The 20,407-nt window shown below is 65.1% G+C and overlaps 2 protein-coding genes across 6 annotated transcripts in view; both read right to left on the bottom strand.

The window, feature by feature from the left end:
- Positions 1-20,407, bottom strand: part of GSN (gelsolin) — a 41,387-nt gene that overhangs the window by 5,199 nt on the left and 15,781 nt on the right. For 2 of the 5 annotated variants that reach the window (XM_072842597.1, XM_072842598.1), the window contains exons 3-11: positions 13,074-13,278; positions 12,688-12,842; positions 7,716-7,877; positions 6,794-6,943; positions 5,868-5,957; positions 3,357-3,489; positions 2,598-2,686; positions 2,288-2,503; positions 850-983 (exon numbers count right to left, since the gene is read on the bottom strand). In XM_072842597.1, the coding sequence (XP_072698698.1) occupies positions 850-983; positions 2,288-2,503; positions 2,598-2,686; positions 3,357-3,489; positions 5,868-5,957; positions 6,794-6,943; positions 7,716-7,877; positions 12,688-12,842; positions 13,074-13,269 (1,325 nt within the window). In that variant the 5' untranslated portion in view covers positions 13,270-13,278. Of the gene's footprint in view, positions 1-849; positions 984-2,287; positions 2,504-2,597; positions 2,687-3,356; positions 3,490-5,867; positions 5,958-6,793; positions 6,944-7,715; positions 7,878-12,687; positions 12,843-13,073; positions 13,279-13,597; positions 13,821-14,337; positions 14,401-14,453; positions 14,610-20,407 lie in introns of those variants that run through there. The other 3 variants (XM_072842595.1, XM_072842596.1, XM_072842594.1) reach the window with 3 other exon arrangements.
- Positions 14,710-18,715, bottom strand: LOC140641067 (uncharacterized). The gene is made up of 7 exons (XM_072840352.1): positions 18,637-18,715; positions 18,334-18,470; positions 18,224-18,264; positions 18,043-18,154; positions 16,856-17,914; positions 16,269-16,394; positions 14,710-16,130 (listed from the first exon to the last, which is right to left on the bottom strand). The coding sequence occupies exons 1-7, from the start codon at positions 18,713-18,715 to the stop codon at positions 16,086-16,088; spliced, it is 1,599 nt and encodes a 532-aa protein (XP_072696453.1). The 3' UTR covers positions 14,710-16,085.

Here is a 20,407-nt window from a genome sequence, read left to right as displayed (position 1 = left end):
CGCTGGTGGGGCCCTGGGCCACGTTCATAAAAGTGACAGAAGCAGTGACTCGCGGGGCCGTGGGGTGGGGGGCGGGCCGGAGGCGGATGGGACGAGACGCCTCAACAGACGCCCTTCTTTTCTTGTTTTTAAGGCCTTATTTACTCATCCGTGGGAGACAGATGCTGACACGAGCCGAGGGAGACGCAGGATCCGGGCAGGCGCCCCGTGGCCCACGGCTGCTGCTCTGTCCGGATTCCGGAGCCGGGAGCGCCCGGTCCACGTTGATGGAATCAGGATAATGGTTGATTAGAAAACACGCGGCGGGACGAGGCCTGCACGCACAGCGCTCAGCATGGGGCCGGGCGGGACACGGTTTCTCCCCAGTCGCGCGGCTCTCGACATCGGACTGTTGAACTTCCGAAAGGTCAGCTAAAGGTTCTTTCAAGAAATACTACGAGTGGGGCCGCTCGGGGGGCTCCACGGTGGGGCACCTGCCCTCGGCACAGGGCGTGACCCCGGGTCCCGGGATTGAGTCCCGCCTCGGGCTCCTGCAGGGAGCCTGCTTCTCCCTCGGCCTGGGTCCCTGCCTCTCTGGGTCTCACGAATAAATAACATCTTTTAGAAAAGAAACAGCACAGAGGTGCTGCCCTGCGGATAGGAGCCCCGCAGGCTGCAGCCGCCGCAGACCCCCCAGCCCCCTGCAGCTCCCCCGTGGCCCCCGCAGCCTCCCTCACAGCCCCCAACGTCCCCAACGTCTCCTGCAGCCCCCCAGCAGCTCCCCCGCAGCCCCCGCAGCCCCCCAGCAGCTCCCCTGCATGCCCCGTAGCCCCCACCCCCCAGCCGGGGAACGTGGGGCCGCGCCCTCACCAGGTGTAGATGATCTGGCCCTGGCGGCTGCCGTGCCGGTAGTTGTACAGGATGATGTAACTGTCGCCGCCGTAGAACTGCCCGTACGTGGAGGGGTCCACCGGCACTTTGCTGGAGCCTTCGATTCTCCAGATCTGCGGGGTGGCGGGGGGGGGGGGGGGGGGGGGGAGCAGGGCTCAGCGGGGAGCGGCACCCCCACCCCAAGGCAGCTGCGGGAAACCATAGGCCGGCCTAGGACTCAGGCCCGGGCTCCTGCTGCGGCCCCCACGACCCCCTCCCGGCCCGCGCCCCGTGGGAGCACTCAGCACACACGCAGGCCGCACAGACGGTGCCGAAGCGAGCGCAACGCAGGACCCAGCTCGGCAACAGCTGCACGGGGGCAGCCGCGCTCATCACCAGCATTGATGTCGGGCCGATTACTAATAATCGGGTTATCTGCATCACTGGCGAGTTCCCCAGCTTTACAGATCACCCCGAGCAGGGCCATCGGCCATCCCCAGCCTCAGGCCGACCAGGCAAGACACGGTCCCCGGTCACGAGGTCCTGGGGCGCCACCTGCTGGTGCTGCGGAGACGCCTCCCCCCGCCCAGGTCTCGGGGCCTTGAATTCTGGGTGAGTGGGATTGACCCCCTCTCCAGGTGAGGACACGGGGGCTCAGAGAGGCGCGGGGCTGCCCGAGCCCTTCCACCTGCCCTAACCCCAACATTTTCATCCTTCCCCCACTGACGAGGTGAATGCACGACGACGACACCACACACGAAAAATGAACGCCTCGCGGTCTCTACCCCGTAGAAGGGAAACGGGGTTTTTGCGTGAGGCAGACTCTGCTTCATAAACACCTCGGAACCCCCTGCACCGCGACCTTCCTGGGGGCCGGGGGCCTTCTCGCCTCCCCCTGGGGTTGCTGCCTCTCATCCGTTTTCACGGCACGTTTCGAAAGCACAGAACGGAGCCTGTTGCATCTCTGCTTTCAAAGCCAGAAAAAGGAAAAACCCTCACTTGCACCCACTGGTTTACAGGATCGAGTCCCTGGCCTTGGACACGGGATTCAATGCCCTTCCTTGAGGACGCGGTCACCCCTGGCTCTTGGGACGCTTCCGGCCTGGAACACCCACTGCTGGCAGCAAACCTCTACTCGTCCTCTGAAGCCCAACCCAACGGTCCTCACCCCTGTGAAGACTCCCCGAACCACCCTGCCCCTTCGCCTTTTCTCTGCTCCCGTGACCTGGGCACTGGGCTCCAATCGTGCACACAGTCCGAGCAGCTGCCCTGTCGGCAGCTGAGGCGACACACTGGCCGGGCCCTGGAAACCGCAGGCGCCTGGGCACGTTGGCTGCAAAAATTACCTACAGCGAAAGAAGCCCGCCCCCCAAAACCGTGGCCACCCACCCCCAGGCGGCAGGTGGCGGCACAGTCCCGCACACCAGCGGCCCCGCACCTGTTTCTGGCCTCGGCCGTCGTCATCCATGCCGTGCTGCGCCGCCATGGCCGTGGACGTGTGCAGGGTGGCGGCGTCGAAGGGCACGCGCTCCACGTGGGCGATGTGGCTGGACAGGTAGCCAAGGCCCGGGCCGTCCGTCTGGTCGGGGTCCCGCCAGTTCTTGAAGAACTGCTTGAACAGCGGGGTCTCGCCGCCCTCGGGAAGCACGGACACCTGCGGGTGGGGGGGCAGGAGCCCTGAGGATGGGGCGCCGCCGGGCAGAGATCCTGGGCCCCCCACCCCCCGGCCCAGCCCCGCCGAGACGCACCTGGGTGTGCTTGGGGTAGTCCATCCGGGTGATGAAGTCCGAGGCCGTGCTGAGGGCGGCCCTCCTCTCCTCCGTGTTGGCCTGCCTGCCTGCGGGGGGCGCTGCGGTCACTGGGGGTGGCCCAGGCCTGGCTCAGGGCCCAGCTGGGAGTCCCCCGGGCTCTGGGCCGCGCCGCGCCGGACTCCATGTCATCCCCATGCTGACCCCTCGCGCCGAGGGTCCCTAGGCCATCATCCCATCGGCGAGGGGGAAACCAGGGTCTCAGAGGCGAGTGACTGGACCAGGGCCGTGCAGCAGGGGCGAGCGTGACCCGCAGACCCCACGCCCTGGGCCCCCTCCTCACCCCTGCAGTTTGCCCCAACCTCAACCTCAAGAGGTGCTTCCCAAACACAAGCCAGATCACCTTTGAGAAAAGCCCCAACGTGTAGGAGCAAGTTAAAGGCTCTTAGAAGTCCTGCAGGCAAGCCTGTCACACGCAGTGTTGCCCGTAAACGTATTAGACCACAGTTTTTTACATGATGCCAATTAGCCCGAGAGAACGGGTGCTTGAACGTGCTTGAAACTGGGTTTAGCCCAAATGGCAAACCTGAGGCCTAGACGGGGAGGCCAAGTGCCCAGATCGCAAAGTGAGCCAATCGCAACACCAGGGCTTCAGAGCAAGACTTGGTTTCAGTTCAGGAGCCCGGCAGGCCCCCGAGGGTGCAGGAGCTCCCCACAAGGTCCTGGGGCTGCTGGGAAACCCCTCCCCTGCCCCCCTACCTTTCCAGACGAAGATTTTCCCGTCTCTGCCATGGTCCAGGATGAAGCAGTCCTCTGACCTCAAGGCCCCCTGGGCGAAGGGGTTCTCATCAGCCACGAGGGAGACGGACATGGTTCCAGCGCCGTTGGAGACCTGAGGGGACGAGGGGCGGGGGCGCAGGGCGTGAGTGCAGAGGCAGCTCCCCAAGCTGGTCGGCCCGCGGCCCCACCATCACCCCAACGGTAGGTGACGGCGGTAGGGCAACAGCCGGGGCACCCGCAGGCCCCTCTCCCCTTCCCTGCTTTGCCGTGACCACATCCACGACCCGCATGCGCGTGTAACGCGGGAACTGCCGCAGGAAGGCAAGGGGCGAGGGCGCGGGCGCGCAGGTGCAGCCAGCTACCCCGGGCCGCGATCCAGGCTGAGAAACGGGGGGACCCCAAATAAAGCCGCTGAGCGGCAGCATCGAACCGGCCCTCATTTCTTAGTTTCGACCAATGTCTGCCTGTGGCGAGACGCTGAGGAGAAGCCGGCACGTGGGACCCCTGGGCTACCTTCGCCCGTGTTTTCTGTGACCCTTAAAATCATTCCAAAATGAAAACCTTTCACGAAATTACAAATTACACTTGTAATGCAAACCCTCGGCAAGAGCGAGCGCTGACAAGGCCCCGGGTACTCTGGGAGCCCCCGGACACGGCCCGACACGGCGTCGGGGCGCAGGTAGCGGAGCTCCCCTCCCGGAGTCCCCCGCACCGTGCGCCAGGCCTGTTCTGAGCAATTATTTGTCCAATTTAATGATGTCTGTCATGGGAGAGCTCCTCTCCCCCTGCCCCAGCCCTGTCACTGCTCCATTACTACCTCCTTTTTTTTTTTTTTTGCAAAAAAATCAGGGCACAGATTGGTGTAGGTCACTGCACAGCCAGAAAGCCAGGCCTGGGATCCGAGGCCGGGCAATCGGACTCCGGAACCGGTATTTCCAATCACCAACTTCCTAAATCAGGCTCTGACCCCAAAATCCACGTCTGGGAACTTGCTCGAAAGCCATCCTCAGCTCAAGTGCACGAAGACGGACTGTTTGTGATCAGAAAAGGAGAACACAGCCTAACGCCCCTCACCATCAGCTCACGGGAGAGGCTACGACGGGGCGACTACCAAGGGCCGCCTACATCTCCCGGAGAAAGACATTCCCGGGGAAGCTGAGAGGGAAAAAGAAGGTCACAAAGAAGCTCGAACAATCTGGGTCCGTTTATATCAAACAGAGACGGAAAAGTGTGTCATCAGATAAAGAAGGATGAAATCTGGATCTTCTTTCAGTGAAACGATAGCCGTGTAACCATGGTAACCCTTCAACCAGGTGCGGGAGGGGCCGACGTCTTTAAAAATTGTGTTTTGTAAAAAAAATAATAATAATAATAAATTAAAAAATAATAATAAAATAAAAATTGTGTTTTGTAAAAAAAATGTGCTTTATAAAAAAATTGGCTTGTAAAAAAATTGTGTTTTAAAAAATATTGTTTTGTAAAAAAAGAAAATTGTGTTTTGTAAAAAAAATTGTGTTTTAAAAAAATTGTTTTGTTAAAAAAATTGTGTTTTGGGACTTTTACAATGAAATCATTTCAAAAACAGCACTTGTTATCTTAAACGAGTGAAACTGCGTTGACTCGATTTTTTTTACGTTCTGGACTATTGCTCACTGTTTTTTTCAATGAGCGTACACTTCTTCATAATCGGGATAAAAATTCATGTGGTTCTTCATCGGAGGCGATGAGAACCTGGACCCCATCTCGTTGTTATTTCACCACAAACAAGCCGAGGGCGCGACGTGAACATCACGGGCTCGGCCGGCCTTTCACCCGGTGCTCAGCCACCAGCGCTCCTTAGCTCAAGCTCAGCCTGAGTTTTAAAAATCACAAGAAACAGGGGCGCCTGGGGGGGGCGGGGCTCAGCGGGTGAGCATCTGCCGTGGGCCCAGGGCGTGACCCCGGGGTCCCGGGATCGAGTCCCCCGTCAGGCTCCCTGCACGGAGCCTGCTCCTCCCTCGGCCTGCGTCTCTGCCTCTCTCTCTGCATCTCTCACAAATAAATACTCTTTTTAAAAAATCACAGGAAATAAACTATAAATGAAGTAACTCTACACGCCCCCCCTCCCGTTTCTGTAGCATTTCCCCAAGTACTTTCCTAAAACATTTTCCATCGGTTTTCTCTGTGGGCCCCTAGAAATCCTGCAAAGTGGGCCCCACTGTCCCACTCCCCACTTTACAGATGAGGAAACTGAGACCCGGAGCAAGAATATGTGCTGCCCAAGCCGCACAGGTGAGCACGACGCACATGCTCACAGGTGGTCGAATTTCCTGACTCTTGGGCAGGACGGGGACGGAAGCAGACGGGCGTCTGGCAGAGACGTGCGAACCGAGGCCCCGGCCCGAGGGTGGTGGCTCAGGGTGCTCAGGGCCCTGGGCGGTGCAGCTGGGGGACCGGGTCCCCGCCCCCTGTCCTGACCCCACACCAGGGAGCGGAGCGGCCGCCACCCACCTTGTAGAGCTTGGCCAGCTTGCGGTTGGCCGCGTCCTCCTTGGCTGTGTCCTCCGCGCCCGCAGGCAGAGCCGGCTTGGGGCCCAGCACCTACGAGAGACGACGGGCGGCAGGACGGGTGGCCGTGAAGCCCGGGGAGCGCCTGGCTCCCGAGCGCCCCTCCCGGGGCCCCTCCAGCCCCGCAGGTCCCCTGCTCCGCTGCCTCCGGGACCCCCACAGACACTACCCCTTCCTCCCGGGCCTCTGGGACCCACGCGTCCCAGCACACGCCATGACGCTCGCGCCGTCGCGGGGCGGGGGGGGGGGGGCCAGCTCCCACCATCCCCTCAGGGGCGGACTCTGCGGTGCACTTGGCTGAACGACTTGTGTGCGCAGCCGTGAGGAGGCCAAGAGAGCGTCTGCCCCCGGGTCGCTGTGATTTCACAGCCTGTTTTCACGCCCCAGCCCCAGCGCCTGCCCCTCCAGGCCCGGCTGGGGTCCCGCCCGCCCCCGTGGCGCCCTCTGCTCAACCCGACCCCCAGACGAGCAGGAGCCAAGGGCAGGCAGCGGAGCTCATGGCTCCTCCTCTCCTTGGTGAGCTCTGCCTCTACTGATATGTCCCCAAAGCACAACGGCTGGCAACGCCTCCCAGACCGTCCAACCTTAGGATTGATCAGAAGAGGGGAGGGGACGTTGGGCCAGTTGCCCCTTCTGCCCTGGCTCCAGCACCAGGTCCCTCTCCGCTCCCCGGGAGCACCGGGCCCCTCCAGCTGGAGGCTGGGGCTCACCAGGCCCGGGCCCAGCCCCCTCCGGGGACTCCGGGAGCCGCCGGGAAGCTCTGCCCCCCAGGAGCTCCAGCCTAGTGGGAGACGAAGTCCCCTCCCAGCTGCCTGACCGACGCGGACGACGCCGGGCCCTCCCCGCAGCCCGCAGCCCAGACGCGGTACCTGGAGCATCGCCTCGGGCTCGGCGCCCTCCTCCGACACGTGCACCTGCGCACGGCCGCTGCGCTCGTTGTCCCGGATGCCCTTGGACACCTGCGTGGCCTTCAGCTTCTCGTATCGGTTGCTGTTGGAGCCGCACCACTGGTAGATGTTCTGTGAGACGGGCCCGACGTCAGGCGGCGCGGCCAGGGGCGCGGTGGGGAGCCCCCCCGGGTCCGCCCGGATGGGCCGCGCGCACAGGACCGCCGGCTCCCGTGGTGGCCCGTGGTGGCCCGTGGTGGGGCCGTGAGCCTCGGCGCCGCCAGCCCGCGAGTGCTTAGGGCCCACCTGCCCCCGCCTCAAAGCGGAATCTCGTCCGCGCGGCCCTCAACCCAGAAGCACAGGCCAGCGGGGCCCAGCGGCCCAGATCGCCCGGCACGCGAGCCGGGTGGGGGACCACGAGGACGCGCCAAGCGGCAGATCTCAGGAGCTGCACACCGGCCAGAGTCTGCGGACGGAGACAACGATGCCGCGTGTGTGGTTCAGACACGGGGGCACCACGTGCGACACACGTGGGCGCAGGCCCTCGGACGGCACACCCAGGCCTCCATGGGCAGGCGCGCGTCTGCGGCAAGAGCCAATGGCTCTCACGCCTGCCCGTGTGTGTAAGTGAGCGACCCTGTGAACAGACGCACGAGCCGGGCACGCAAACAGAGGTGCTGGGACCTCACGCCAGGTGAAGCCCGGGTGCACGTGCATGTGACGCCTGCGCCGACAGGGAGGAGGTTCCGCACGCGGGCCCTGCACCCCGGCCTCCGCGGCCGCGTCCAACAGGCACAGGGCGTGTGCCCACGGGGGCCTGCTGTGCCCTGGCCAGCCCACGTCTGCGCGCGGGTCCACACGGCACGTCCACCTCCGGGGCAGGCCCGGCCGGGCCAGGACTCACGTTGCCCAGGTCCAGGATGAAGCAGTCGCCGTTGTTGAAGCTGTCCCAGGACACGGGCACCTCGGTGGCTCGGACCACGCGCCGCCCCTTGACCTGGAAGAGTCTCTGCACCACGACTTCATTGGGGACCACGTGCTTGAATCCCGACGCCACGCCTCCTTTCTGGTGGGGCAAGGACACAGGTCAGTGCAGCCGGGGTTGGGGGCGGGAGGTGAAGAAAACCCTGGCCTGTGGGCGCGGCCTTCCAGCAGATTCCGTGCCCGCGGGTTCTACTTGCCTCCGCTGAGCCTCCCACTCCGCTAACGGCCCCGGGGCCTCCCCGAACCCAAGAGCTACAGACGCCCGTTTCTCAAAACCAGCAGGCGCCAGGGAGCTCTGAGGAGCTCTGTCCTCCGAGTTACGTGCAGGGCGGGGCCCGCGATCCCAGAGGCTCCCTGAGCGTGACCGAGCCGCGGTGACCGGTGCAGCCCCGGGAAGGCCCCACGGGCCGCGGGCGCCGTGTCCGCAGCAAGCAGCCTCCCAGCACACCTGCCCGTGTGCTCCGCGAAGCCACCCTGTGTGTGCTCGGGTGCTCTGCAAGCCAGGTTGAGAGATGCGAATCCCAAGACCCCCCGTCCTCCAGGGCCCCCAGGACGCGGCCCAGCCTAGCCACCTTCCCTGCCGGGTCCCACCCGCCGGGCCTTCAGGGGCAGCCGCGGTGCCGGCCCAGCACCGGGTGACTGTGGGGGGGGATCCAGTCTCTGGCCTCAGGCCCCCCTCTCTGAAGTGGGGACACAAATCCCTGCTCTGCCCCCGTCTGCGGTGGCCGGGTCCCAGGACAGGGGACCGCAGGCTGGCCTCCCCACTGCAGCCCCAGGCCCCGTGTGACTGCGACAGGCCCGCGACGACCAGGTCCCTGCAGGGCCGGCACCTTACCCGTGGTGAACCGAGGCCCAAGGACGCTGGTGACCGTCCGGCGGCTCCTTGCCCAGGGGGCCGAGGCCGGTCGGCTCCAGGAGCGGGGACCGGCCGCCCCGTCCAGGCCCCTCGCCACCGCCTCACGTTGCAGAGCCTGGTGGAGCCAAGCGAGTCCGCGGCACAGAGGCCACGAGGTCAAGGGGCTGAGGGTGCGACCTTATATCCCGCTCTTGCCACGTCTGCACACAGTAGGCGGCACGAAAGCACTGGTCCCGGTGAGGAAGGGGCCATGATCCCCCCGCACCCCCTTATCTCCCAGCCCAGGAGGGCAGCATCGGGAGGGGGTCCCGCTCCCCCCATCTCCCGGCCCAGGAGGGCCTCCCCGCGCTCCGGCCAGTCGGGGTGGTGCTGCCATTGGAGCGCAGGAGGGACGGGGTCCGCTCCCGCACCCGCCAACCTGGGTCCCCAGAGGAGCTCATGGGCAGGCTGACGAGGCGCCGACCCAGGCCCGGCCCTGCACCGCCCGGGGCAGCAGCGTTTCTCCCACGGGGAGGGCAGTGCCCCGCCGGCTCCCCCGAGCACCAGGCTCCGGGTGGCAGAGCCTCCACCCGCATCACCCCTCCCGTGGGGGCGCTGCCTGGGCAGGACCACAGGGCTGCCACCTGGTGAGCCGTGCTCGGCGGGGCACCTGCCTGGACAGGCGGCCTGGTCCTAACAAGCCCCTAGGGTAGGGACTCCCATTACCCCACTTCACAGACTGGAAAACTGAGGTACAAAGAGGTGAAAGCCTGAGCCCAGGGTCCCGGCGAGGTGGTGGCCGAACCAGGGGCCCGGCCTTGCCCGTCGCCCCCAGGAACTCCCAATTCTGAGGCCCTTCACCCGGCCAGAGGTAAGCAGACGGCAGATCCGAACAGCTTCTGCAGAAGGTGCTGGAAGGACAAACCAACCACTTCCACGAACTCCTCAGACGAGAAAATGGAACGTGGAGGAAGAAAGGCCTTGAACTCCTAACTCTTAGACATTTCTAAACTATCTCACTTGCTCAAGCGTGCCGTTTGTTATTTAAAAAGAAACATTTAAAAAATAAATTAAAATAAATAAAAAAATAAAAAATAAATAAAAAGACATTTTCTGTAAGAAAATGTAGGAAAAAATTGTAGATTTTTTAAAGTTATGTCACAAATGTCAGTTTCAACAAATTAATTCTCTGTGAATTTATAAGGTAAAGGAATGCTTGATAGCTCATGGTTGTGGACACAAACCTCCTGTTTAGTTAACTTGCCAGTCTAGGAAATTAGACTCGAGAACGCCAACGGGGAAAGAGCAAGCTCTTGGAAGACATTAGTGGGTCTCCAAAAATGCAGGACGTGGAAATTTTCACTGTAATCCTTAGAATTGGCTGTTGCTTTCTATGGTCTTAATCGTTAGGTGGGCAGACACTGGACTCACATTATTTGAACAAAATTGAATAGGATAAATGGTCTTTTTTTTTTTTTTTGCAAGGATAAATGGTCTTAAAAGTCACTTTTCAAATTAAAGTGATGATATATAGGGCAGCCCGGGGGGCGCAGGGGTCTAGTGCCACCTTCAGCCCAGGGCACGACCTATTCTGGGGTCCCGGAATCAAGTCCCGAGTCAGGCTCCCCGCAGGGAACCTGCTTCTCCCTCTGCCTGGGTCTCTGCCCCTCTCTGTGTCTCATGAATAAATAAATAAAATTTTCTTTTTTAAAAATAAAAAAAAGAAAAGAAAAAAAGTTCTTTTTTCTTCTAAAAAAATTTAAAGAAAAATAAAACCTGTATTTCTCTACGTTTGACACTTTACAAAAAGCTTGTATTACTCTTGGAGTCAAAGAAAAAAAAAGCTAGAAAGATTTGCATTTTTAAAAATGTTAAAAAAATAAATAAAAATAAAAAAAATAAAAATGTTGAGCTGTTTCTAAAACAAAGAAAACTGCACTGGTCGGGGCACGCCCTGAAGCCCAGGTTCCTTATCTAAGCCTTGGGAGGGGGCTGGGAGGGGCCCAGGTGATGCCCGGGTCAGGGGCTCTTCTGACTCAGCTCAGCCCAGATTCTGCTGGAACCAAGGGTTTCAACCAACCCAGCACAGGGGTTCTCCGGGTGCTGAGAGGCGGACGGGGAGAAGGAGGACAGATGGACAGATGCCGGCAAGTGCAGTACTTGGGGGATCTGGGGCTGGAGTGAGAGGGGCCTGCCCCGCGACAGCCCCTCCTGGTGCTCCATCCCCTTCCCAGGGCTCCGTCCCCTCCCGGGGCTCCGTCTGTCCCCTCCTGGGGCTCTGTCTGTCCCCTCCCCGCCCTTCTCACACCCGAGCAGCCTCAGCCGAGGAGCAGGAACACGTCCTGCGTCACAAGCTCTGCTCCTTGGGGATCTATAATTGATGAGGGCGCCAGGCCGAGAACCCTGGGCCTGCCAAGTGCGGGGGCAGCTGGAAGGCTTGCAGAAGGCAGAAGACGGGGCTGGCTCTGGGCCCCCGTTTCCCCCAGGAGGAGCCTGGGCCGTTCGGGGCTGAAGTCCCAAAGGCAGGGTTGGGCTGGGAACCCACTCCGGGGAGCATTCCTCCGAGTGTGGTCCAAGAACATCCTGGGAACAGCACGCAGGGCAGAGGAGGCTTGCTACCCACGCGGATTCCTGGGCCCCGTCGGCACTGGGACCAGAGCCCGGGGAGACCTGAGACGCCCCCGGGAGCCGGGCGGGGCCAGGCCCGCCCCCCCGCCCCCCCCCCTTACGGGGGCGACGAACATTCGGGAGCCCGAGGCCCCAAGCCGCACAGCACTTGGGGGGGAGCGTTGGGTCCTGAACCTCCACCGTCCCCCTCCCCGCGGACTCCTCGTCAAGTGCTCTTTCCACTTCCAGCTCTAAAAGCTGCAAGCGCCTGGTCCCTCCGCAGCTCTGGGGCCTGGGTCCCTCCCTCCCAGCTCTCAGGTACAAGGCCTCTAGAGGGAGAGGGTGGCACCGGGCGGCTGGGCAGAAGCAGCTGTGGGGGGCACCGGGGAGCCTCAGTGCAACCAGCCCGGCCGCACCCCTGTGCCCAGAACGCACCCCACCTTCACCATCACCACCTCCGAGGGCTTTCCCATTATCTGATCCCGTGTGCCCCTGAGCAGACCCCACTCCACCCTGTCGCACAAAGGACCCCAAGGCCCCGGGTGGGACCATGACCCCCTACGGCCACACGGCACAGCAACCGCACAGCCGGGGCCTCACCCCTCCTGAGGCCGGCCAGTGTAGTGGGAAGAGCACTGGGATGCCGGGAGCCGATTCCTGGCTCTGGGTGACTTGCTGTGTGACCCTGGGCCAGGTGCTTGACCTTGCTGTGCCTCAGTTTCCCTCCTTCCCTTCAAATGAGATTTTTGGACTCTGACGTTCAGGCCCATCTGACCGTCAGGGCTTGTGACCCCCTCCTTAGCCTACAGCCTTCCCTGAGTCCTGCCGGGGGCAAGCCCGGGGCAAGCGTCTGCCAGCTACCCCTCCCCGCACCCTGCCTGGGTGCAGGGCAGGCTCTCCCGTGACCGAGCGCAGAGGGAGGTGCTCCAGCGCCCAGGACGCTGGCTTGACCCACAGGGCCTCCGGGGGCTCCTGGCTGGCTTTGCTCGGCCCCATTGGGCTGCGGGGTGTGGGGGGGGCTCCGGGTTGGCCGAGACTCCCCAGAGTCCAAGTTCAAGGGAGACTCTAACGACACGATGAGGAATGTGGTCAAGGGTGCCCGTGCCCACACCGGCCCGGGGCCTTCTGTTGGCAGGGCCGTGGGAACGGGACGGGACGGGCCCTGGGGAAGCCCGGGCTCAGTTTCCCCACCCCTCCACCCCCCCACCCCCCCCCCTGCGGCCCACCCCTTGCTGCCGGGCGAGGGAGACAATCCTGAGGCTGGACGCACTGTCTTCTCTCCGTTCTGAGGTAAATCAGAAGCTCAGAGAAGGAGTGTGGTTTGCCCCAGGTCGCGCAGCGAGGACGGGCCAGGATCCAAACCCAGGGCTGGGCCCCTCCAAAGCCGAGCTGCGGCCCCGAGAGAGCCTGGAGCGAGCCCGGTGCACCCGTGCCTGACGCCGGGACCCACCTTGTACTTGAGGCCGGACTTGAAGTAGCCCAGGAAGGTGGCCGACTCGAAGCCCTGGACCTCACGGTGCTGCACGGCCCGGCCGTTCAGGTAGTCGTCCAGCTGCACCGTGAAGATGGCAGCGGCCCCGCTCTCGTCCTGGCTGCACTCCTTGCCTGCGGAGCGTCAGGGCAGGTGAGCAAGGCTCCCGGGGGCGGCCCCCCGCGGACCAGGGCCGGAGACGTGGGGAGGGGGCGGGATGCGGGGTGACTGTGGGATGAGGGGTCCTGGCTGAGCACCAGGCGACCTGCCTCACCCTAACACCCCGGGTGGCGCCAGCACAGGTCCCCTGCACGGAGCACCGCGGGGCCTCGCCTGGGGGGACCCCGACCCCGCAGGGGCCTCACCCAGCCAGTAGTGGAGGTCATACTGCAGGTTCCCGTTCCTCAACTGCACCGTCTTCAGGATGACGTAGGCGTCGCCCGTGAAGAAGTCCCCATAGAGATTGGGGGGCACAGGCACCAGGTCGAACTTCTCCACGCGCCACACCTGCAGGCCCGGCTCCTTCCCCGCCTTGAGGAACTCGGGGTGCTCCACCACCATGCTGCTGGGCTGCAAGAGACCGGCGGGGCCTGAGGGCCGGCGCCTCAGAGCCGAGACCCCAGGGCGCGAGGGAGGGCGGTTTCCAGCCCCAGGAGGGCTCACTTGAGCCCCTGACGCGACGTCTCCGTGGGCGAGCGGGGCCGGCACGCGGGGCCGGGCGGGCGTAGGCCCCCAACCCTGCCCGTCAGCTCACAGGTGGTGGACGGACGAAGGCTCCACGTCACCCCCCTCCCAGTGCCAATCGGATGGGACAGCGGGGTGAGGGCATAGGAGGAACAGCCGCGAGCTCCAGGAGCGGGAGCTCTGCAACCCTGGGGAGACCCCTCACATGGCGAAGGCAGCTCCGGGGTCCCCGGGGCTTCAGGGGTCCCTTCCGGCCTCCACAGCAGCTCTCAGAACCAGAGGGGTCCTCGGAGAGCTCAGGACCCAACCGCCCGCGGCAGATGGGGACGCGGGGCCCACGCAGGAGGGGACTGGCCCGAGGGCACTCAGCCCGCTTGCTTTTGCTCTTTGGGAGGTTCCCCGCGTCCATCCACGTCCCCGTCACAGTCACACTCCCAAGACGGGGCGAGCTGACTGAGCCCAAGTGGCCTCCTGCGCTGTCGCCTCCTCCCCCTGCCCGCCCCCCACATCCCACCCCGAGTCTGTTTCTTGGAAAAGGTGGAGCAGCCGCAGGCAGGGTCTGCAGGAGCCTGTTGAGAGGAGGCGAGGAGGCGGCAGGGGAGGGAGAGGCAGGCATGCGGGAGGTGGGGCGGAGCGGACGGTTAGCCCCGGGGGCGGGGGCAGGGGGCAGGCTCGGGGCCACCGGGGAGGGGAAGCGGGCAGGGGAGGAGAGCCGGCCGGGCGGGCACTCGGGAGGGAGAGGAATGACCGTCAGGCCCACAAGCACCGCGGCGGGGCCGCGCGAGGGGCAGTCGGCGGAAAGGGGAGTCGACACGAGAGGGCGACAGCAGAGGGAGGGGCAGCGGGCAGCGGGCAGCGACCCCGGGCGGCGGGGGCCGGGCAGGCGGGGCGCCTGGGGGAGAGGCCAGGCCCCGAGGCCCCACGGCCGCAGCCCGAGATACTTACAAAGCAACAAAACAGTTTTTCCATCCTACACCTGATTTACTCCCCTTTCCTAGCGCTGTATCTGCAAGAACTTACAATAGAGAGTTACTCCGGGCGCCCCCCGGCCCCGCACTCACCCGCGCCACGGGCACCCGCCCCGGGGCCGCCCCCCGCGACACGGTGGCCGCGCGAACGGTGGGAACGGTGGGCGGCGGGGCGCACAGGGCCAGGAGCAGCGCGCACAGCAGCGGGGGCGCCGGGCGGTGCGGGGCCATGGTCACCGACTGGGGACGACGACGCCCGCCGCGCCCTATAAAGGCCCGGTGCCGGGACCGCCCCTCCGGGAGGGTGGGAGGGGAGGGGACGGGAGGGGACGGGCTGGGGCGGACCTACCGCAGCGCCCAGTGCCCACCGCTGCTGCCCTCAAGCCCTCTGGCCCCCGGAGCAGCCTACGGGATCCGCCCCCCTCAGCTGAGGCTTCGGGGCTCCCCTCTCGCCCTGAACACCGAGCTGGCCCCTGTAGTGGGCGCTGCTGGCTCTGGGTTTGCTTGTTTTTCGGGTTCCTTCGGGGCTGCGTGTCTTTTTCCAGCCCCAGGTCTCAGCTATCGGCTCCCCAGGGGTAGAGAAGGTCTCAGGTCTCTCCGCACCCCTGGGCCCCCTCCGACCCCGCCGCCCACTGTCCCACTAGAGGCACCCGCCACCGCCATCGTGTTGGGACAAGTACACTCCGGCTCCCAGAGGCCTTTCCCCGTCCACCCCCGCCCTGCTCCACCCTCGCTGTCTCCCAGTTGTCTCCCCGGCCTGTCTCCCAACAGCCTAGTGCAACGACGGATGCACAGTGGGGAGCTGGGGACCTGGGGCCGCCCCGGCCTCCGCTGCGGGTGAAAGGCCTTTAGGCCTCAGCCTCCCCGGGCACCGTCCACCGCGTGGCAGTCGCTGCCGAGGACTAAATCGGCGTCGACGCAAAGGGCCTGGCCTGCAACCGGGCACATGGGCGCTCCTGCCCCCATTCCCCAAGCTGCGGCCGCCTGCCCGGCCTCTGCTGCCCACACTGCAGCTCGCCCCGCACCACCCACAACTTCCTGCCGCCTACGGGGTCCGTGGGGTCAGATGAAGAGCCGAGGGGACGCACAGAGGAGGCGATGGGGACCGTAGGGATTATAAGGCTTCATGATTAAAAGGACTTATGACCTGGGCCCCAAGGGACAAGGAGGAGGGCGGCTGAGGGGGACGGCGCAGGCGGAGGCCAAACAACAGGAAGGAGGACGGGCCCAGCCTGAAGCCGGGGAGAAGGGGTGAGCGGGTGGCAGGAGTCACAGGGGCCCGTGCGCCCCGCGAGGGCCTGAACTTTATCCCGGGGCCTGTGGGGCGTCCCAGGGGCCCACGGAGCCTGCGCTTGGAGCCCTTCCCTCTCCGGGGACTCAGAGGACCGAGAACCCTGCACCTCCCCAGGCCCTTGATGTAACATAAACCAGTTTCCCTCCTGGAGAGCAGGGCAGCTCCCCGACTTTGAGGACGGTGCCACCCATGTCCCGCTCCTGTCGGTATTCCTCGCGGAGACGCAGCCAAATGTAGGTGGAGGGTGGTCCCTGAAGCACAGGGAGGAGCGGCGAGGGCTCGGTGCAGGACAGGGACGGGGATGGGGACAGGCGAGGGCGGACTGGGCCCGGCACCCGGTGGGTCCCCAGGAGGCACCCGGGCCTCTGAGCGCAGAAAGCCGACGGTCCCAGAACCCAGGACCCAGGACGGCTCCCACCCCACATGCATCCTTAGAAAGTCAGGAGGGAAGATGCCAGCCTGCGCCTGCAGTTTCCCTGAAAGGGACAACGGGGGAGTTTCAATGGCAGTGGCTGCCCGAGGCTGGAGCGGGCGCCCAGGGACGGTCACCGGGCGCGAGCACCCCCCCCCCGCCCATGGGTGACCAGAACATTCTCAGAGCCCTGAACGCTTACGGGGCAAATCGTGCGGGCATGTGGCTCCCACCTCGACACGCTCACCCCGAGGAGAAGACGAAACCGCCCAGAGGGGCTCGGAACCGCCCCGAGAATGCGTCCCCTGGCGCTGGTGTTGGCGTTTCTCTTTTTAAAAAGAAATAATTCCATTAAAAATAGACTTAAAGGGATGGCTGCTCATTAGACTGTTGGGAAAATACAAGCAAGTGGGAGGAGGAAATGCCATCGTCATCCCCGCCCCGGAGAGAACTCGAGGGTCCCTGCCCCAGGGGACGGTCTAGCCCGAGAGCCCGGGGCTCAGTGCTGGAGACCCGGAGCAGAGCCCCGCCCGCCCGGGAGCCGCAGCCTGCACGGGGCAGCGACTGTCGCCACAGGGAGGGGGCAGCGGGGCCTCGGCCACTGCCTGCCTGGAAGAGGAGGCAGGCCCTCAAGGCAGCAGGGGGATTCGGGTGCTGAAGACCCGTAGGTAAGAAGGAGGAGGCCCGAGGGCTCGGCCCGCCGCTGCCACTGACTCCGGATGCGTCCCCCACGTCCGTCGCCACGAGCGCGGGCTGTGCAGCCCCACCCAGAGCCCACAGGGCCCCCACCTGTAAACGGGGGGCCCTCGGATTCAGACGGTCCAGGCCCCGGCCTCTGGGGGAGACACGGCCCCAGCAGCGCAGCACGCTGCTCAGCCCTGGGTCCCGCGCTCCGGGGGAGGACGGGGCAGGCGTCTGAGGCGGAGTCTCCCCGCAGCCCCCGGGAAACAGGCGGGACGGTCCCCACGGCCAGGACGGGCGGCCGACCCAGGGATCCTCCGTCGCCGGCTCGGGCTGCTCAGGGCCACTCAGCTGGAGGAGGCCTGGCTCAGGCTCCCGTACAAGGGGTCCCGCGGGGCCTCCGGCCGGGGCAGGGGCTGCGGCGACGTTTCCAGACGGCGGGCTGATGCAGTCCCTAGACCGGGGAAGCCCAGGCCAAGCCTGGGGGCCAGGAGCCCAGGAGCTTGGGAGAGCAAGTCGCCGCGAGTGCCCAGGACAAGGGCAGGTCACCAGGAGCCCCAGGCCGTGGGCACCGAGCAGGAGGCAGACCCGGGCGGCCGTTCCCGGGGCCTCCACGGGCACCCAGGGCCGGGCCCAGTCTCTGACGTGCGAGGCAGGCTGGCCACGTGGCAGGAGAGCCTGTGTCCTAGTCCCCGTCCCGGGACTCAGACACCCGCCTGCACCCCAGCTCCCGCCCACGTACCTGCCAGCGAGGGCCCTGCACACCCGTGCCCCGCGGCAGGGACCGCCCCCCCACCACCCCGCGCCCTGGCTCTCCCAGGGCTTGTCCTCGGGTCTTCGGGGCTCCCCCCACCCTCCACCCCCAGACACGGCGCGAGGCCTTGCCGCCGGGGCGACACCCCCTGTCCTCCCCTGTTGTCCTTGGTGCCGCGGGCAGCCGGCCACTCCCGGGAAGCCTCTCCGCAGCTTGCTTGCTCCCTGGCTGGTCTGCGCTCTGGGTCCCCCTGGGAGCACCCGCCCTCCAGCCCTGGATTTTGCAAATTGGAACAATAGGCAGTAAACAGAGAAGCCGGTTATGAAACCCAGTGAAACCGGACAGGGCCCCGCCGCGGGTGGGGACGCTGCACCTGCAAGAACACGTGCTTCAGGACCTGGGAACCCCAGCTCCTGTGATCAGGGCCTCAGTTTCCTCATCTATAAAGTGGGAGAGGGACAGTAGCTCACAGAGAAGCCAGGAGGCCCAGAGGCCCGACACACGGCGAGGAGCCCCGCCAACGTCCACGCAGGTCCCCGACCTGCCCGAATCTCCGCAGAGGCCTGGCTCGGCGCGTCCACACCCCGCAGCAGCGCGGCCGAGCCAGAAGGCGGTTACAGACCTCCCTGAGGCCCCTGGGCCGGGCCAGCCGTCTGCAAGGGGGACAACGGGGCCCGGTTAACGGAGGGGGGCCCCGGTGGGAGACGGCTGGCGGGGCCCACGCAGGGGAGGGCTGGCCAGCCGCGCTGTTCGCGTCCATCCTCTGCGGACGGCAGCCCAAGCTGGGACTGTCGTTTCTCAGTCACAGGTAACGGGTACCTGGCAGGCGCACCTGGAGCCGGGCCTCGGCTCCGATCAGAGCGGAGACAGCACAGGGTTCCCGGAAGAGCGGCTGGGCCCCTGCCTCGGCCGCGTGCGCCCCGGGTGTGGACAGCTGCTGGGGACTCGGCCAGGAGGGCTGGGCAGACGCTGCGTCCAAGAGGCCAAGCATCCCAGGGGCTGAAGCCACTGGCCCCATTCCTGCTTCCGGAGGTAGCCCCACCTAGAGCTGAGAGCCAGGCCCGGACGTTGAGGGCCCCCACCCCACCCCCGACCCCATGCCCCGGAAGCAGCCAGATTTCACCAGATTTGGCACCTTCCTGCCGGGTCTCTTCCCCGGGGGCGGGGAGCCGGCCCTCGGAGGCTTGGCAGTCCCGCAGCTGGGGCTGGGCCATAAACGGGGGCGAGAGCTGAATCCCAGCCCCTGCGGCCCCCCAGGCCTCTGCAGTCCCCCCAGCCCCCTGCAGCACCCCCAGCTCCCTGCAGTCCCCCCAGCACCCCTGCAGCACCCCCAGCACCCTGCAGCACCCCCAGCCCCCACAGCACCCCACAGTCCCCACAGCCCCTCCAGCCCCCCTGCAGCACCCCCAGCACCCCAGCACCCTGCAGCCCCCCAGTCCCTCCATCCCCTGCAACACCCCAAGCCCCCCTGCAGCCCCCCAAGCACCTCACAGTCCCCTCGTAGCACCCCCAGCCCCTCGCAGCTCCCCTGGCCCCCCACAGTCCCCACAGCCCCTCCAGCCCCCTGCAGTCTCCCACAGCACCGCCAGCCCCCCTGCAGCACCCCCAGCACCCTCCATCCCCCCCCGAAGACACAGGCTCAAACACAGATCAGCAGCAGGACAGAGGCCCAACCGGGCACCGTTGCCGTGGGACCAGCAGACGCCGGGACCAGCAGACACCGGGACCCAGTCCCCACCTGCAAGCACCTGCGGAGGCAGGACCCGCGATGCCCGAGCCAGAGCCACAGGAGCAGGAGCCGCGGGGGGCAGCTCTCCCTTCTGCAAGGGAAAGGCTTTCCAAGAAGGGGAAAAGCACCGGGCATGGCTGTGGCCCGCGCTCCTGCCGGACCCGGCTTCATACCCCGGACCTAGCACTTCCCAGCTGTGCGCCTTGGAGCCTCACTTCAGTCATAGTTGCTGGGGGTTGGTTAAGTATCTGAGACTGAAGCTCCTTGCGGATGAAACTGGGGTAAGAATACCTTCCTGAAGGCTGGTGGGGGGGACCAAAGGAGACCATAAATGCGGAGGGTCCCAGGACCAGGCCTGACATAAAATAAACGTCCAAAAATGCCACTTTCCTTGCCGGTGTCTGGAGAGGTAATGAGCTGCCCTGCGGGGAGCCAGACGGGACTCAGGGGACCAGTGAGCCACCCCAGCTCCAAGGACCCTGGGGCGCTTGGATCCTGAGACAAACAGCAAAGGCGAATAACGTCTGTGCATTTGGCCAAGGCCCCTCCTGCCTGCCTGGGGGTCGAGTTCAACCTCCACCAGGACCCACCAGGCACGTTAGTTGCTCCGCAGACCAGCAGTCGTGCTGGGAACGAGGACAACAGGACCCCAGGGGTAGTGACAGGTCCCCCCTGCTTCAGTGAGGCCCTTCTCTGTGCCTGAGGCTCGCACGGCCCAGTAAGGCCAGGACCCCTGAGCCGGGCTCCAGCAGGAAGCACGAGCCCGTCCACCTGGGTCTGGTCTGCATCCTGCAGCCAGAACCCTCCAGAAACACGACGGGGGCAGGTGTGGGGCAGAGCAGGGACGGCGGGGCCCAGGAGCAGGGCCAAGCCCCACGACTCAGGAGGCCAAGGATGACAACTGGGTGAAGGACGCACGACCGTCCCTCACGGGGAACACGAGGCAATGTCCAGGGTGAGTGTGAGCAGAGCCCAAACCCCTCCTGCAAGGGGACGTGGGCAAGCGGCCCTTCTGCAATGCTTCCGTTTCCTCCTCTACGAGGTGGGACGATGACGGCCACCCGGCCGGGCGTCTGGGGGGCATGCACCAGGCGGGCACGCAGCAGGCGCTCGATGCCCACTGCAACCAAACACAGACTCCCAGCGTGTATCCCAGCTCTGCACGCACAGCTCACGG

The sequence above is a fragment of the Canis lupus genome, chromosome 10 (genome assembly GCF_048164855.1).
Source record: "Canis lupus baileyi chromosome 10, mCanLup2.hap1, whole genome shotgun sequence".
Lineage (NCBI taxonomy): Eukaryota > Metazoa > Chordata > Mammalia > Carnivora > Canidae > Canis > Canis lupus.
The sequence above is the reverse complement of the archived record's forward strand: the minus strand, read 5'-3'. Positions and strand labels throughout refer to the sequence as shown.

Excerpts from the sequence above, each read along its gene's own strand:
- LOC140641067 (XM_072840352.1), bottom strand. The coding sequence starts at position 18,715 with ATGGCCCAGCCCCAGCTGCGGGACTGCCAAGCCTCCGAGGGCCGGCTC. Across the intron at positions 18,265-18,333 it reads GAGCCGAGGCCCGGCTCCAG|AGGATGGACGCGAACAGCGC; the intron begins GTGCGCCTGCCA and ends TGCCGTCCGCAG. Across the intron at positions 18,155-18,223 it reads GCTGGCCAGCCCTCCCCTGC|ACGGCTGGCCCGGCCCAGGG; the intron begins GTGGGCCCCGCC and ends TCCCCCTTGCAG.